The sequence below is a fragment of the Canis lupus genome, chromosome 19 (assembly GCF_003254725.2).
Source record: "Canis lupus dingo isolate Sandy chromosome 19, ASM325472v2, whole genome shotgun sequence".
Lineage (NCBI taxonomy): Eukaryota > Metazoa > Chordata > Mammalia > Carnivora > Canidae > Canis > Canis lupus.
The window spans coordinates 23,221,479-23,235,762 of record NC_064261.1 but is presented as its reverse complement, the minus strand read 5'-3'; the positions used below and the strand labels follow the sequence as shown (position 1 = coordinate 23,235,762).

General features: G+C 56.1%; 1 protein-coding gene across 1 annotated transcript in view; it reads right to left on the bottom strand.

The window, feature by feature from the left end:
• Positions 1 to 3,058: 3,058 nt before the first annotated feature.
• HS6ST1 (heparan sulfate 6-O-sulfotransferase 1) overlaps positions 3,059 to 14,284 on the bottom strand; it is a 41,723-nt gene continuing 30,497 nt past the window's right edge. The window contains exon 2 of the mRNA XM_025435943.3: positions 3,059 to 6,576. Coding sequence (XP_025291728.1) covers positions 5,868 to 6,576 — 709 coding nt within the window. The 3' untranslated portion in view covers positions 3,059 to 5,867. The remainder of the gene's footprint in view (positions 6,577 to 14,284) is intronic.

Sequence of the window (14,284 nt, the reverse complement as noted above, 5' to 3'; positions counted from 1 at the left end):
GTGCAGGGGGAGCATGTGCAAGCACCCTGCCACCCACCACTGGGGGGTGGGGGTGCCCCTGCGCCCCGATGTCACCCACAGAGGAGGGGAAGCACGGGGGAACAGGGGGAGCCCTAACGGTTTCTAACCATTAGAGACAGTTAACTTGAACAAATTAAAAAAAGAAATTAAACCCACGTCAGGGGAATGGAGACTTGAAGTGCAGCTGTGAGCAGTTTCTTTACAAAAGGCCTGTTTTGGGGCAAGTCTGGGCAGTGCCATGTAAATTCCTCCCCTGGGCCTGCCTGAGAGCCCAGTCCCACCTGGCGCACCCAGAGCACAGCCAAGAGGGCCCCAGGACTGGGGATCGGTGGAGGTGGAAGGTCCCGCAGGTGGGGGGGGGGGGGCAGGAGGGTCCAGCAGCCAGAGAAGGTGACCCACCTAACCTCTAGGAGCAGGAAACCAGATGGCACTGACCAGGTGGGATGGATGGGGCCGGGGGGCAGGGGGTCTGAGAAATTGTCATGGTCCTTTGAGGAAAAGAAAGGGAAAAGTGTGCCCATTGGCTTTGCTCCATGATGGACAGTGTGGAGGGTGACAGAGCTGGTGATGGGAAGGGTCAGGAGTCTGTGTGCCCTCCCCAGAGGCTTGTTCGGGGTCAGAGCTGGAGCTGGACATGAAGGCCTAGGCTGCGATGTGATGCGCCCTGCCCGGGTCTGGCTCCTCCTCCTCCTCCGGAACTTGCCCATTTTAGAGATAGCAGGTGGAGGTCTAGTTGGAATCCAAAGCCTGATCTGACCACAAGCTGAACTCCTGAGAGATTTCCCTGTTGCTGCAGCGGGGAGAGGACCCAAGACCAGCATCTCATAGCAGGTGGTCTCCTGGGATATGGAGGTGAAGCCCTTCAAGCTAGGCCTTGTTAAGGAAGCCGGGTGCCCACCCTAGTGCACTGGGGCAAAAGCTTGTGGGGAGGGGGCTGGCCAGCCAGAAGGGGATGAGGGGCAAAGGGTCCCCACGACATCGATGCACACAGCTTCCTTTGGAGTCCTCCCAGGCTTGGAGATCCCCGAGACCAGGCATGTACTCCCGGGAGGGGGCTGTGGGCTGCCATCCCCCTGGGGTTGGCCTTTGGCCTCTGGGGAACCTGTGTGCTCTGGGCTGGGAGCATGGAAGGCAGAGGACAGGCTCTTTCCTGTGGCAGCGGAAAGGGGACTCTGCCCAGGTGGGGTGAGTAGGGAGTACTTTGCTCTGGGAAGAGAGAACTGGAACCACACAGAGCACTAAGTGAGGACAAGTGGCTGCCAGATTTTGGGGTCAAGATCCAGGGGAAGCAAGTTAGTAGCAGGCCCGTCCTAGGAAGCGGCAGCTGTTGGTCCCCTAGAATGTTGGGTATGAAGAGGGGACAGCAGGGGGGCAGCAGTGGGCTGGATGGGGAGGGGGGCTGGGCCAGACCCGCATATCAGAGGAGCTCCATTAGGCTTGGGTTTGCCTAGCGGTGGGTGAGGGGCAGGGCCCACTGTGGGGGGACAGTGTCCACCCCTTGGCTGACACAGGGGAGGCTACTGCTGGGAGTAGGAAGGGAGTGAGGGGCTGGGCAGAACTCAGGAGCCTGCCGGCCTTGAGCTCCGGAAGGCTGAAGGGGGCCTCCAACTTTATTTGTATTTATTTTTTGAGATGGAGAGCCAGCAGTGCTGGGGGAGAGGAGCAGAAGGAGAGAATCCTTGAGGCTCCGCACCCAGCGTGAGCCCCTTGGACTGCTGTGGGACCTGCGATGAGCCCCCTCTCCTGGGTTTCTGCTCCGCCCCTCAGTTGTTGGGGGGCTCCTCTCTGCAGCAGAGAAGCCTCAGCTGCCCGGCTCTTCCTCTCAGAACATAGTAGGAGGATCCGGGTCCACAATCTGGGAGGGAGAGGAAGGCCTGCGGTCTGAACCACAAGCTTCAACTAGCTTTTCCAGTCTTGCGTGTGAAGTCCCTGACTCAGTGACTTCCGACTCAGCCCGCTGGGTCTCCCGGGCCCCTCGTGCAGGTGCAGAGTTGGTGGCCTGGCCCCGGGCCCCACAGCCGTGCAGCAACAGCCAGCTTCCTGCTCTGAGTGGGACAGGGCCATTTCCCTGTGGTCGGATTACGGCCCAGAAGGGAAGCAAGGGCTCCCCCTCCCAGTCTCATCCGAGCACTGGACTCCATCAGGTCCGTGGCCACATTTGGCATTTGTGACCAAATGTTTAACAGGACCTGCTCGTGAGAGAACAGAATTATGCAGACATTGTAAGAGCCAACCGGGCCGACAAGGGAGCGGCTGGCGGGGCGGGCCGGGGCTCCACTGCGTGGAAGGAGAGGGAGGAAGACGGCGGGCGCTCCCGGCCCTCGGCTCACAATTCGTCCTCAAGACCTTGGGGGAGAACCGGGAAGTGGGGACCCGACTGTCCGTGAGCTGGGATCTCCGTCACAGGTCGGGACACGATAATGGCATTGGGTTTCGTAGCAGAATGTCCTTCTTAGGAGCTACATGCCGATGGGACTGGGATTCTGGGGACTGTGCCGCATTTTCGAATGTTTCAGAGAAAAGCATGCCTGAGTGACGTGTGGAGGTGTACGCGTGTGTGTCCCCAGTGTGTACATGTGTGGACAGAGAGCAAGTGTGCCTGTGCGACAAGGAAACAGGACGCAATGTGAATCCAGGCAAATCTAGGCTAGGGGGTGATGAGGATCCATGAGCTATTCTTTCGCCTTGTTTGCGATCTTTCCAGATTAAAAGTTGAGAAGAAAGAGGTCACCGAGAAGCACACGGTGTCTGCCTTTCTCAGCCGGAATCTGAGCTGGGGTCCTGTTGCCAAGCGCCGCAATGAATCATCGCTAACCCGTGCTCTGTGGGGACGACAGGTGCAGCTCTGACTTGCACAGAGCCTCAAGCGAGAAAGCGTGTGAACGCCTCTCCTCCTGGGCTGCCTGCACCGGAGGGAAGCCCCTGCCTCGGCCTCCACCTCCATGCCAGGATGCTCATTTTGAGAATCAGACCACGAAGGTCCGGCCACACCGCGTGGGGCGGCTGGCTGTCACTACAGACCACAGCACACCTGCACTCCTTGTCAAGGGTTTATTTCATCTGCTAACATTCATTCTTGACCTAGACAAAAACAATTAGATGATTATGACTTGCTTTTCCATCACCAACTCGTTTGTCTTGTATGAATAACCAAAAGATTTTCTTCTCAACACTTTTTTTTTTTATAAGAAGCTATAAATAAATAAAGCTTTAAACGCCCCTGGGTTCAAGTTAAACGCTTCCAGTTCCCCAAAAAAGGTCACAGACTCATTGCTCGGACAGTTCTGCTGTCCCTGGTTCCTCCTCCAGGAGGGGACATTGCAGGTCTGTGTAGGGAGTGGGCTGTGGGCCCACCGTGTTGCCTCTGTCCTCTCAGCCCCAGATAGAGCCCCCAGGCAGGGCGTCCCTTCAGTGGAGCCCCAGCAGGTGGCAACGTCGGAGAAGATGCTCCAGGCGTGGGGAACCTTCACCTCAACACAGGCAGCCTGAGCGGAAGTGGACTGGAGGCTTGAGGGGCCTAGGTGTACTGGCACCTGGCGCTATCTCTGGGCACCTGGACCTAGGTCCTGGCCCCAGATCGGACTGCTTTCCAGATGCAGCAAAGAAACCAAGGAGAGACCCGTGTTTCCGTGTGAGCTGGGACAACGGATCATAAGTTAAAACATTCTAATATGTACAAAACAGATCCTACACTCAAGCCTGCACACACACAGGAAGCCCACCTCGAGGAGGGCCAGGTGCCCAGGGACTCAGGCAGAACCGGGCTGAGCTCTGCATGAGTGCCTGGAGGGGACACCCTCCTGGTGGAGGCTGCAGCAAGCCCCAGCAACTTACGTGCTTGTGCAAGACAGAGTTCTCACGAACATGTCCCACCCTCCTCCCTGCAGCAGGCCTATTTCAAAAGACGGGTGTCAGAACACATCCCCCCAGGTGGACCCCTTGAAAGAACCACTAGGTCACCTGGATGCTTGCCTGCTCAGCACAACGCATCCTCTGTGGGGGGTGGTCTGGGGCTGGGCAGGCGCAGTGCCCATCCCCGCCTGCTCACCACTGCCCTTGGACTACAAGATGCAGTGGCTGGGGTCGGAAGCAGGAAGTACACACCATCCCTGTGGCAGGCAGGCAAAGACGAAAGGCTACCTCCTCCTGGGTAGCCACCTCACTAGACACTTTAGGATTTCCTGTGCTATGGAAGGTTCCTGGCTTCCCCAACCTGTAGGGGAACAGCTGCGATGGCTGAAGAGAACCTGGGGCAGGGAGGAGGGTGCCTGGTAGAAACTGCCCATGAGGCTGCGGCTGTCACCTTCACTGCCCAGGTGCCTGCAGGCACACGTGGGTCCTCTCTAGGAGACAGGCCAAGGCCACTCAGCCACCTTGGGTGTGAGGCTCATATTTTGCTCCCTACACCCCAGGTCTTGGGCCTCCTGTGGGGAGAGCACCCCCAGAGACAGTGGCCTGGCCCATGGAGCACAAGAGGAGTCAGGCATGGGGGTAGTATCTGTAACAGAATGGAACATGGCTTCTCCAATCTGCAGGGCTGCCAGGAACGGGGCCTGACTGGCTGTGGCCAGGGGGTGGGCAAAAGGAAATGCAGGGAAAACCTGGGGTGAGAAGGGCTGTGTATCTGGGGAGTAGGGAGCCACTGAGAGCCATTTCTTCCAACTCTAGTTGAGAATCTGAAAGGCTGAGTCCCCTTTTCCAGCCCTACAGAATCACCGTGGCCCCAACATACGGTTCATGGGCAGCAGGTGGTCTGCCGTTTTCTAGCCAATGGAGGCTTGATTGTACTTTTGCATGTGGGGTTGTGGGAACGGTGGGGTATGACCCCTGAATAAATGTCGAAGTGATGAGCCTGGGGCCAGTGCTGGTCTAACAAATCTGAGAGGGTCAGAAAGGTAAATCGGGCAGAGGAAACTCTCTTCCTGTCTAAGCTGGTCTGGCTAGGTGGTCACCCCAAAGGCTAGCTGGCAGGGGGAGGGGTGTTTAGACATAGGTGGCCACATCCCTGGTCACAGCCTTTGTACTCCTGGGATGCACGCTGTCCACAGAGGTGCATGTGGGCCCATCTCCCTGCAGCCCTCCTCAGCCTGAGGGCTATGGGACATGGGGGGAGGGATCCCACAAGGTGTGCTTTGATCTCCTGACCCAAAGCATGAAGCCAGACTGCGTGTTTTGACCCTGGGCCAGAGAGAGGATGAGCTTCCCAAGAGCAGGACTAGAATCTTCTCAGCTTTAGGTGAGGTGGGCCCTGGCCGTTGAAGATGGGTAAGCTAGAGCTCCATGCCTGAGGACATCTCAAGGGGCTGCCTGTGCGCCCAGGGAAGGGGCTTCACTCAGGCCCAGGAGCATCGGGGCCACCAGAGGCCCAGGGACCACCCAGGTGGCCTGAGCCTGGGAAGGTGCCTGGAGCTGGTGTCGGGCTGCTGCCGGCCAGCGGTGGGGAGAGAGCAGATAGGTGTGCACAGTGGGTGTAGGACGTGCTCCTGGCAGGGCGAGTCTGGTCTCCACTCTGCTTTTTCTTGTCTTCAGACCTTGGGCCATGGCGAGGAAGGAGGCCATGGAGGCAGGGACACCACCTGCCCCTGTTCCCCTCAGGCCTGCCCAGGGTGTCCCTTAAGCACACTCTCCTGTGGCCTGGGGGGTTGCACCGATTGATTCCTCAGTCCCCAGTCTGCGGGGAACCATGAGAACTGGCCCCGCCGGCCACCGTGCCTCACTTCCTCAGCCTCGAGCAGCACGCATCTCCCCTCCGGCGAGTGCACCTGGGCCCCTCTTCCCACCAGAGCTCCGGTGGGTCCATCTGATGCCCCCCACCCCCGAGGTACCTCCCTCCCTGCCGGCCACCACTACCACTTCTCGATGATGTGGCTCATGTAGTCCTCGGTGGGCACACGGCCCGGCTCGTCGGCGTCCTCTCGTGGCAGGGCCTCCTTGGCGCGGTGCAGCAGGCGCTCCTCCCGGCTCTTGAGGCGCTGCTCCCGGCGCTCCAGCTGTCGCTTGTACTGGTAGCGCTGCTGGAAGAGGTCCTTGGCGTAGTCGTAAAGCTGCATGTCCAGGTCATTGAGCTCCTCGATGCGCCGGATAGTGTCCTCGTCCACCTCCACACCGCCCGCCCGTGTGCTGTTGTACTGCATGAAAGGCCGGATGAACTTGAGGTTGAACGTCCGCTCGAACAGGTACTGCGTCTTGCGCTGGAACTCCGTGAGGCCAAAGAAGGCCATGCCCCGCAGGTTCTTCTTGGCGCTCTCCAGCAGCAGCTGCGCCCGCTTGCCCTCGGGGATGAAGGACAGGTTGTAGCAGCCCACCAGGCTCAGGTCGGCCAGCATGCGCACCTGGCGGTTGTTGGCCAGGTTGTAGGGGCAGTCCATGAACTCCTGCAGTGTGCAGCCCGACCAGTCTGTGCCCTCGTAGCAGGGAGGCAGCTCCTCGGGTGTGGGCGTGCGCCCGTCACACATGTGCAGCGATGTCTTCCACGTGGCACCCCGCTGCACATGCCGCCACTCGCTCAGGTAGCGGGACACAGGGTCTCGAAGCAGGGTGATGTAGTAGAACTTCCTGTAATGAGATGGGGACAGTGGTAAGGTAAGAGGCCGGAAATCTGGGGATCATTATGGGGCGGGAGCCCCAAATTGGATGGCTTTGGGTATACTCTGGGGGACCACAGGTACCTCTAATACCAACCACTAGGGTAGTTCTCCAAACAGCCACTTCTGAATGAGAAACCCAGGACATCACCCAGGGATGTGAAAGGGCCCTTGGCCACCACTGTGTCTGCCACATGTGACCACCATGGTGTCCAGATGTGCCTGACTTCAGTGCCTCCTGAAGCCTGGTCTAGGGTCTTCTCCAGGGGCTTCCCCTGAACCCCATGGCTGCTTTCCAGTCTGCTCCCTCCTCAGGAGGGACAACTCGTCTCTGCCCTGTGGTGGGGTGGAGAGGGTGCCCCTGAGCCTATGCCACCTGGAACCAGTGGGCTAGAGTCACAGGGCCACTCGGCAGAAGTCACTTACAGCCCCAGGCTGCATGTCCAAGCCTGGTCAGGGCCTCCTGCAGGCCCAGTTCACCCCCGCACCAGTGTAGACCACCCAACCCAGGACGCCCAGGAGACCCATAATTCATAATTTGTTTCCCAGGAACTGCTTCCACCTCAGGAAGGCAGGGATCCCTCAAAATGCCACTTTGTGCTGGAAGCGAGGAGCATCCATACCACAGGAGAAATGACTCCCTGTGTGACAGACAGGCCTGGTGTGTGGGGTCAACCCCAGAGAGGTTATTCTGGGAAGCCTCTCCTCCAGGGCTGGCTGAACAGCTGCCTGTGCCTGGTGGGATGAGTCCCAGGCTGAGGAGAACCTGGGCAGGTGGCAGGAGCCTAATGGGACCCATACACCACCGCAGGTTACCCCAGGCTGAAGGAGGAGCATGTACTCCGCTGGGGGTCCTGGGATCTCTCAAGCAGAGCCCAAGGGCAAGGGGCAGCCAGCCAAAGGCTCCGTTGTGTGTAGGGGGGCAGCAGAGGGAAAGACTGGTCCTTCTGTGCAGATAACTGAGGAAGAAACAGGGCAGCAGGTGGCCCCCTGACATCCCCTGTGGCTCCTATTGGCTCGTACTATGCCCTGGGGGTGGGGGCAGTTGGGCAAGGCAGATGGTGGAGGGCACCTGGGCAGTGGGGGTCAGGGACCCGTTTCACAGCAGGGAGTAGAGAGCAGGGCAGGCATCCCAGCTGCCAACTCCTCTGTGCCGCCTGGGTTCTGCTCCAATCTCCCCCTCAGGTCCTCGTTCGCTCTGGAAGTGCCCTTCCCAGGTACTGTGCCCCAGCCAAGCACGGACCACTGGTCTCTGGCCTCTGCAGGTAGCTCATTCAAGCTCCTGCGGTGGGGGTAGCCCTGTATCCCACATCCAACCCCCAGCTCCTGCAAAACACACTTTGGTGGCTCCTACTGCCCTTGGAAGATGCACAAGGGGCCACCTGCACCCCCTCAGGCCCTGTGACCAGTGGACCTCCTTAAACCGCCTCACTGTCTCCGGGGGAGAAACTTCAGGGCCTTGGCACAAGCTGTGTTCTCTTCCCTCTGCTTCATGAGCTGACGCAGCTCATCCTCCAGACCTCAGGCAGTGCCGCCCCCCAGGGAAGCCTTGTGCTGCAGACACGGTGCCTCCTTCGGCCTCTGCACAGCGCTAGCTCAGTGACCATAGCCTCCCACAGGGGAGGGGGCAGGCAGGAAGGAAGCTGGCTCCCGTGTGTGTGCTCAGCAGGGCCAGCGTGACTCCCCAGGGAGGTCACCTCCTGTGGCACCTGCAGCCCCCAGTGGAGGAAACCAAGCCTGAGGAGTTAGGCAGTTGCCTGGAGGCTCCCAGTGGCTTTAGCACGGGGTGGGGCGGCTGGCCTCTCCTCAAGGGCTCTCCTCTGCAGTGAGAAAGCCACTAATTGTGGCCAGGACGAGAAAGCTCAGTTCATTCAAGGGTCAACCTCCTAGGAATGAAATAGAAAACCATGACCAACCACTTGACCATGTCAAGTGCTTCTGAAGAGGCCAAGACAGGTAGACCCAAAGCAGTAAGCACAAGGACACACCCAGAAACATGCATATGAACAAGTGCAGGCCTCTGTGCAAGTGTCCGCAGCCCCGCCCCACTGGGCCCTGCCTGTGCCCACAGGTCCTACAGGGAGGCTGAGGCTCACCTGGATCCCCTCCACTGCTGTGGGCCCCTCGTCATCCACAAGGACATGGGGCAGCCTAGGAGTTCCTCCCATTCAGAAAAGCCATCTGAAGTATCAACTGACAAGCTGGTCTACTTGGTGCCAGCCAAGGCCAGCTGGAGTTGAACATGGCCTCAGGGTAAGCTCTGAGGGCAAGAACCCACTGTGCACGAAGGGCGCGGGGACCCTCCCCAGGTGTACCCCCTGGTCTTCAGGCTGTCGTCCTGCGTCAGCACTGGCCCCGTCCCACTATGGGCGTAGGTCTGGCAGAGACTGCGGCTCCCAGACCCTCCCGCGGGTCCCTGTAACAGGAACAGGGCCATCATCCCTCCCACTGCTGGCACCTAGAGGTCCTGGGGAGGCCGGGTGGATGGGAGTCCCTCCTAACGCACTAATGTAGGCCAGAGAGGTGACGGTTCCCTGTGACCTACAGCTGCCATCTGGACAGCCGGGACTGATGGGAGTCCTGCCAATGGAGGCAGGCCCACCTGCTTTTCAAGTCCCTCTGCTCACAGCCCAAGAGGGTACGTGACTGGCCCAGAGTCCCACAGCAAGTCTTGAGGCAGGAGGAATTCAAGCTTCTTCCTCAAAGTCCACAGTACAGCTGCTCTCTGCCTGGTTAGGCAGCTAGGAGGACTATGGCCGAGATGCCGGGGGTTTGAGGGCCTTAAGCCCAGGGTTGCTGGTGTATCTGGCAGGTTCCAGAAGACACAGGGGAGTCTTCTGGTCCTTGGAGCTTCCTCTTTGTGCTCTCTGGTGAAGGCTGAGCTGAGTCCTCCTGAGCCCCCGGGGCTCACGCTGACCCCGCAGCACCCTATGCATCACATGGGTGTTAAGCAGAGTGACTTCTCTCCTCACTGCATCCCTGGATGCTGGCCCAGTTGCACAGGAGCAGGGGCTTACCCCTGCCAGGGTGACTGGGAAGGACATCAGGATGGAATATGTGGCACCTTCTCTGTGCAGGACACGGCCATGCCCTGGGCAATGTCCTTCTCTCCCCCATCCTGTCCCTCAAACACGGCCTATGGGGAGAAGGGCTCAGGCAGACTGTGGAACCTGCTCAAGGGGCTAGCAGCCCCAGGCCACTACCCAACTCGTGTGGACAATGTGGGAGCCCTGGTAGGCACACACACCCGTAGTCTGTCGGCCTGACATCAGACTCATGAGCATGATACCCACCTTCACCTTGCCCACCCTGGCCCTCACTGTCACTGCTGCCATGATACAGCAGGCCTGTACCCTGGCCACGCTCTGCCCAGGAGCCCTGCTCCCATCTCCCTCACTCCGCCCTCTCTGCCCATTATCCACACCGCCAGACACTGACTGTTTATGTTCTGGTTTACTGTCTGATGAAAGAGGGGATGAGGGCATTGTCCAGAGGCAAGGTGTGGTGTGGAGCAGAAGAATCCCCCACATGACGGACCACCCCCTGTATCAGGCAGCTTCCTGCCCAACATGTGACTTAATATACATCCTGTGAGTGTCAAGGGGTTCATGATGCAGGGATATGAGGACCTGGGCAGGGGCCAAAACAGTCTGTACCCTCAGTGGTATCCCCAGCACCAGCCCTCCAGTGCCAATACAGCTGCCACCAGGCTAATCTAGTCCCTGCCCCAGCCCCACCGCATGGAAAACTAGAGGGTCTCTGTCCCAGAGCAAAGTTCTTCCTGCACTGACATCTGGGGTCCCTCATAAAACAGGGGGTTTCTGCCCATCACTCTTCAGCAGGATCTGTTCTTTCAGGTGATCCAAGTGCCAACCAACAAGGTTTCCAGAAAGAGGGGAGTGGGGAAGCAGAGGGGAAGAGATGAAGAAATAATGAGAATTGGAGTATATAATCCATTTAGTCTGAAAAGGCTCCCCACTTGCCCAGCAACTGAATGTGGGGACCAGACCCAGGACTAAAGAAATGACCCATGCAGCACCTGGACAGAACAGAATATATAAAGAGGGCTGGTTGTCAGAACGGGACTCAATTTCTCTGTAGCAATACCATATGCTAAAAGTCAAAGGAACACGGCTTCAAAATGCTGAGGGAAAGTGACCAGCGACATACATGTCAGACCCCACAAAACTATCAAGCAGATGTGAGGGGAGACTAGAGGCATTTTAGGTATGCGAAGACTCAGGACACTTACTTTCCATATATCCTGTTTTAGAAAGGTATCGGACTAGGTATCTTATCTAGTAAACAATGACAACAAAAAATTTAGCATGGGAGACAGGAGCTCCGACCCAGGAGACAGACTGCTGGTCCTCCCAGAAGCAGAGGAACAGGGGTTCCAGGAAGACAGGGGCATGGACAGACTACCTGATGCAACAGAGCACTTGTGGAAAAATGAATGGTAGGTGCATAGGAGATCTTTGGAATCACTTGAAAAAATTACATCTATGATGACAGAAAACAAGTAAAAAAAAAGGGGGGGGGCTATCATTAATTCCAGGAAAAACAAGAAGTGTTATAAAAAGACAAAATAAAGCATTCTACTAGGCTCAGGAAGTAAACAATGCTTTTAGAGGTAGCATAATGTAAACAAGGACTACGGATTTAATAAAAACTTGAGCTTTTTACTCTACTTGGAGGATGGGTGGGGTATGGAGAAGGCTGTTACGAGGGCTTAAGAACATTTAATCTTCATCTACCAAAACAGAAAGCAAACAGATAATGTTTAAATCAATAAATAGCACTATAAATTATTTAGAAATATGGAAGTAAGTACATGAAGAATACTGAAAAGAGCTGCAAGTGATAATTTGGAGAGGATGGAAAGGAAAAGCAGATCCGTTGGTTTTTACTATAAGTCTCCTGGAACTCCCTGTCTTGAAGCCTGTATATAGACTATTTTAATGAAAACATTTAGTTTCATTTTTATAAAAATATAACAATGAGGAAATTGGTCAAAAAAGCATATGGAAAGATGCTCCCCTTCATTAGTCATTGAGGAAATAGCACACTGAGCCACAATGTGATACCCACTAGACAGGCAGAACAGAAGTGAGGCCATGCCAACTTCCATCAACGGCTTATGGGACAGGAGTTGGGGACAGTTGTTAGGGAATGTCTTCACTGGGAAGCTGAAGGCACACACATACCCTTGACCCCAGGGCTACCCTGTCCACGTACGCTGGAGGATGCAGGCATTGTTGGTGACAGCCCCAACGTCTGCCTCGGTGGCATGTGTACATAAACAGTGGTTTACTCTTCCAGTAGAATACTGCTCAGCAATAAAAACGAACAAACTATAGTTATAACTTGGGTCAATTTGGTGACTAAAATGTTGCAGAGAAAAAGCAAATTAAGAAAATTTAATGGAGTATGATGCTACTGTTTATAGTTTCCAAATATAAATACAAAGAAAGTACTATTCAATGATACACACACAGATGTTGAAATTATTTTTTAAAAAACAGGTGATGGGATGCCTGGTTGGCTCAGTGGTTGAGCACCTGCCTTCAGCCCAGGGCCTGATCCTGGAGTCCTGGGATCAAGTTCCACGTCAGGCTCCCTGCATGGAGCCTGCTTCTCCCTCTGCCTGTGTCTCTGCTTCCCTCTGTGTGACTCTCATGAATAAATAAAATCTTAAAAAAAAAAAAGATGATGAGGTGATACACACAAAAATTCAAGGCAGAAACTGGCTTTGGCCCTCCATGGGGTGGGAGTGATGCTGGGATATGGCATAAGCTCATGGAGGCTTCTGTGGCAACCATCACGTCCTCCTTCTTGAGGCAGGCAATGGGGATGTAGGGGTTTACTTTCGTTTTACCTCCTACGTACATTATGCAAATTCTTTTACTTTTACAAAACACTTCGTAATAAATAATAGTTCCAAAAAGTTTTGTGCCAACAAAACCTAGCAGGCCCTGCAGGTGAACTAGCATTCCTGTCCAATCAGGAACCTCGGTTCCCCAAAGTGCACCAGTCCCCTCTACCTTTGCTCCCATGCTCCCTTGGTCTGCAACAACCCCCCACTTCCAACCTTTCTACTTGCTAACATCACTGCGGTCAGTAGGGCGAGGTCTGTGGAGGACCCCTCGGGATGTCACCTTCGGGGATGGTGAGTGGGGCCAGTTTTCCAGGCCAGTAGGGGCTGCCTTTGGCTTGTAAGCTAACCATGCATTAGTGAACTGGCTGCTCTGTGGCCTCTCTGGAAGGAACCACAACTTCTCCCAAGCTGGAGCAACCGTGTGGTGGTTGGCTTCCCACCCAGGAGACCTTGGGGTACAAGCAAGGTCAGCTCCACTCTTGGGGCTCCCCTTCGATGCTGCCAATCCCAATGCAGGGACTCTAGTAACTTGGTTGGCAAGTTATGCTCTTTTGGAGCAGCAAGCTTCTGGCACCTTCTCTGAGCATAGCCCTAAACCATGTCCTGGCCTATGTGGGTGACCATGGTATCTTGACCTATGGGAGAGATCTCTGTGGAGCACAACTGCCTGCTATGCTGGGGGACAGGCCCAGAAAGTTGCCCAGAGCATGTCCCAGCCCAGACTGTCCTGCCTATGGCTAGGGAGAGGGCTGACAGCACTGTCACCCCCAAACAGGGTACACTGGAACCGGAAGGGTGATGGGGAGGCCCTGCCCATACCTTTCTCTCTGAAGCCTTCCATATGGAGTGCTCCCCACCACTTATCCGTACATGGGGAAGGAGACAAACTGGCAATGCCCCCAGAACCCTCATAACAGTGACAGCAGCCACAGTTAGCAAGGCTCAAAGCATGCTAGGCACAGCCCAGGGGGCAGGCATTTCTGCCCTTTCTCACAGAGGATGAGTCCCAGGCTTAGAGGCAGGGTGTGGCTCTCAGCTATTCAGTGTCCAAGTGCTCTGGGAAGGGTGGGATGGGACCCACAAGGACAGTGGGGGTTAACAGTCAGGGGGAGGCCTGAGGGCACTACTCCCAAACGGGGCAGGCTTCTCGGAGGTGATAGGGGCACAGCCCATGATGACCCGAGAGGGGGCAGTGGAGGCTCCAGGTGCAGGTAGGCCCAGACCAAGAGGGGTTTTGTTCATTTTATAGGAAAACAAGCTCAGATGGGTAATGAATGGCACAGAGGGCAATATTCACATGGATTTCAAAGATAAAACATGGGACTTCAAAGAAATTGTGCTGTGAAGTCACTGTGGTTCACCTGGGCTGCAGTAACTCCTGCCGGCTCACGGGATTTGTCGCCTGTGGCATGCATTCTTACATTTGATCATGCTGGGTTTAATGCCTTCTGTGAGCTTAGCAGCGCCGACATTCTCGTACGCACTGCTTTAGCATGCCACGGAAGACCTTGCTCCAGGCAGTGGCCAGCTCTAAAGTTTTAATTCTAAGTTTTTGTGGGACAACTCACCCCTGGTCTGGGAGCCCTGCTTTGTTGACAATGAATTCTGAAAGGTGCAGTAAATTGGGTGCCTTCCTGGAGGAGGGGGTGGGGGGCAAGTGGGTGATAGCCAAGATGTGGCTCCTGCTCTGCTCGGTGCTCAGATCAGCGAAACGGCACCTTCTCACTGTCCTCAAGAGCCTTCTCCCTCCTGCCACCTGCCTGCAGGCAAGTCAGCCCACAACTGTGACTCTGTAGAGCTC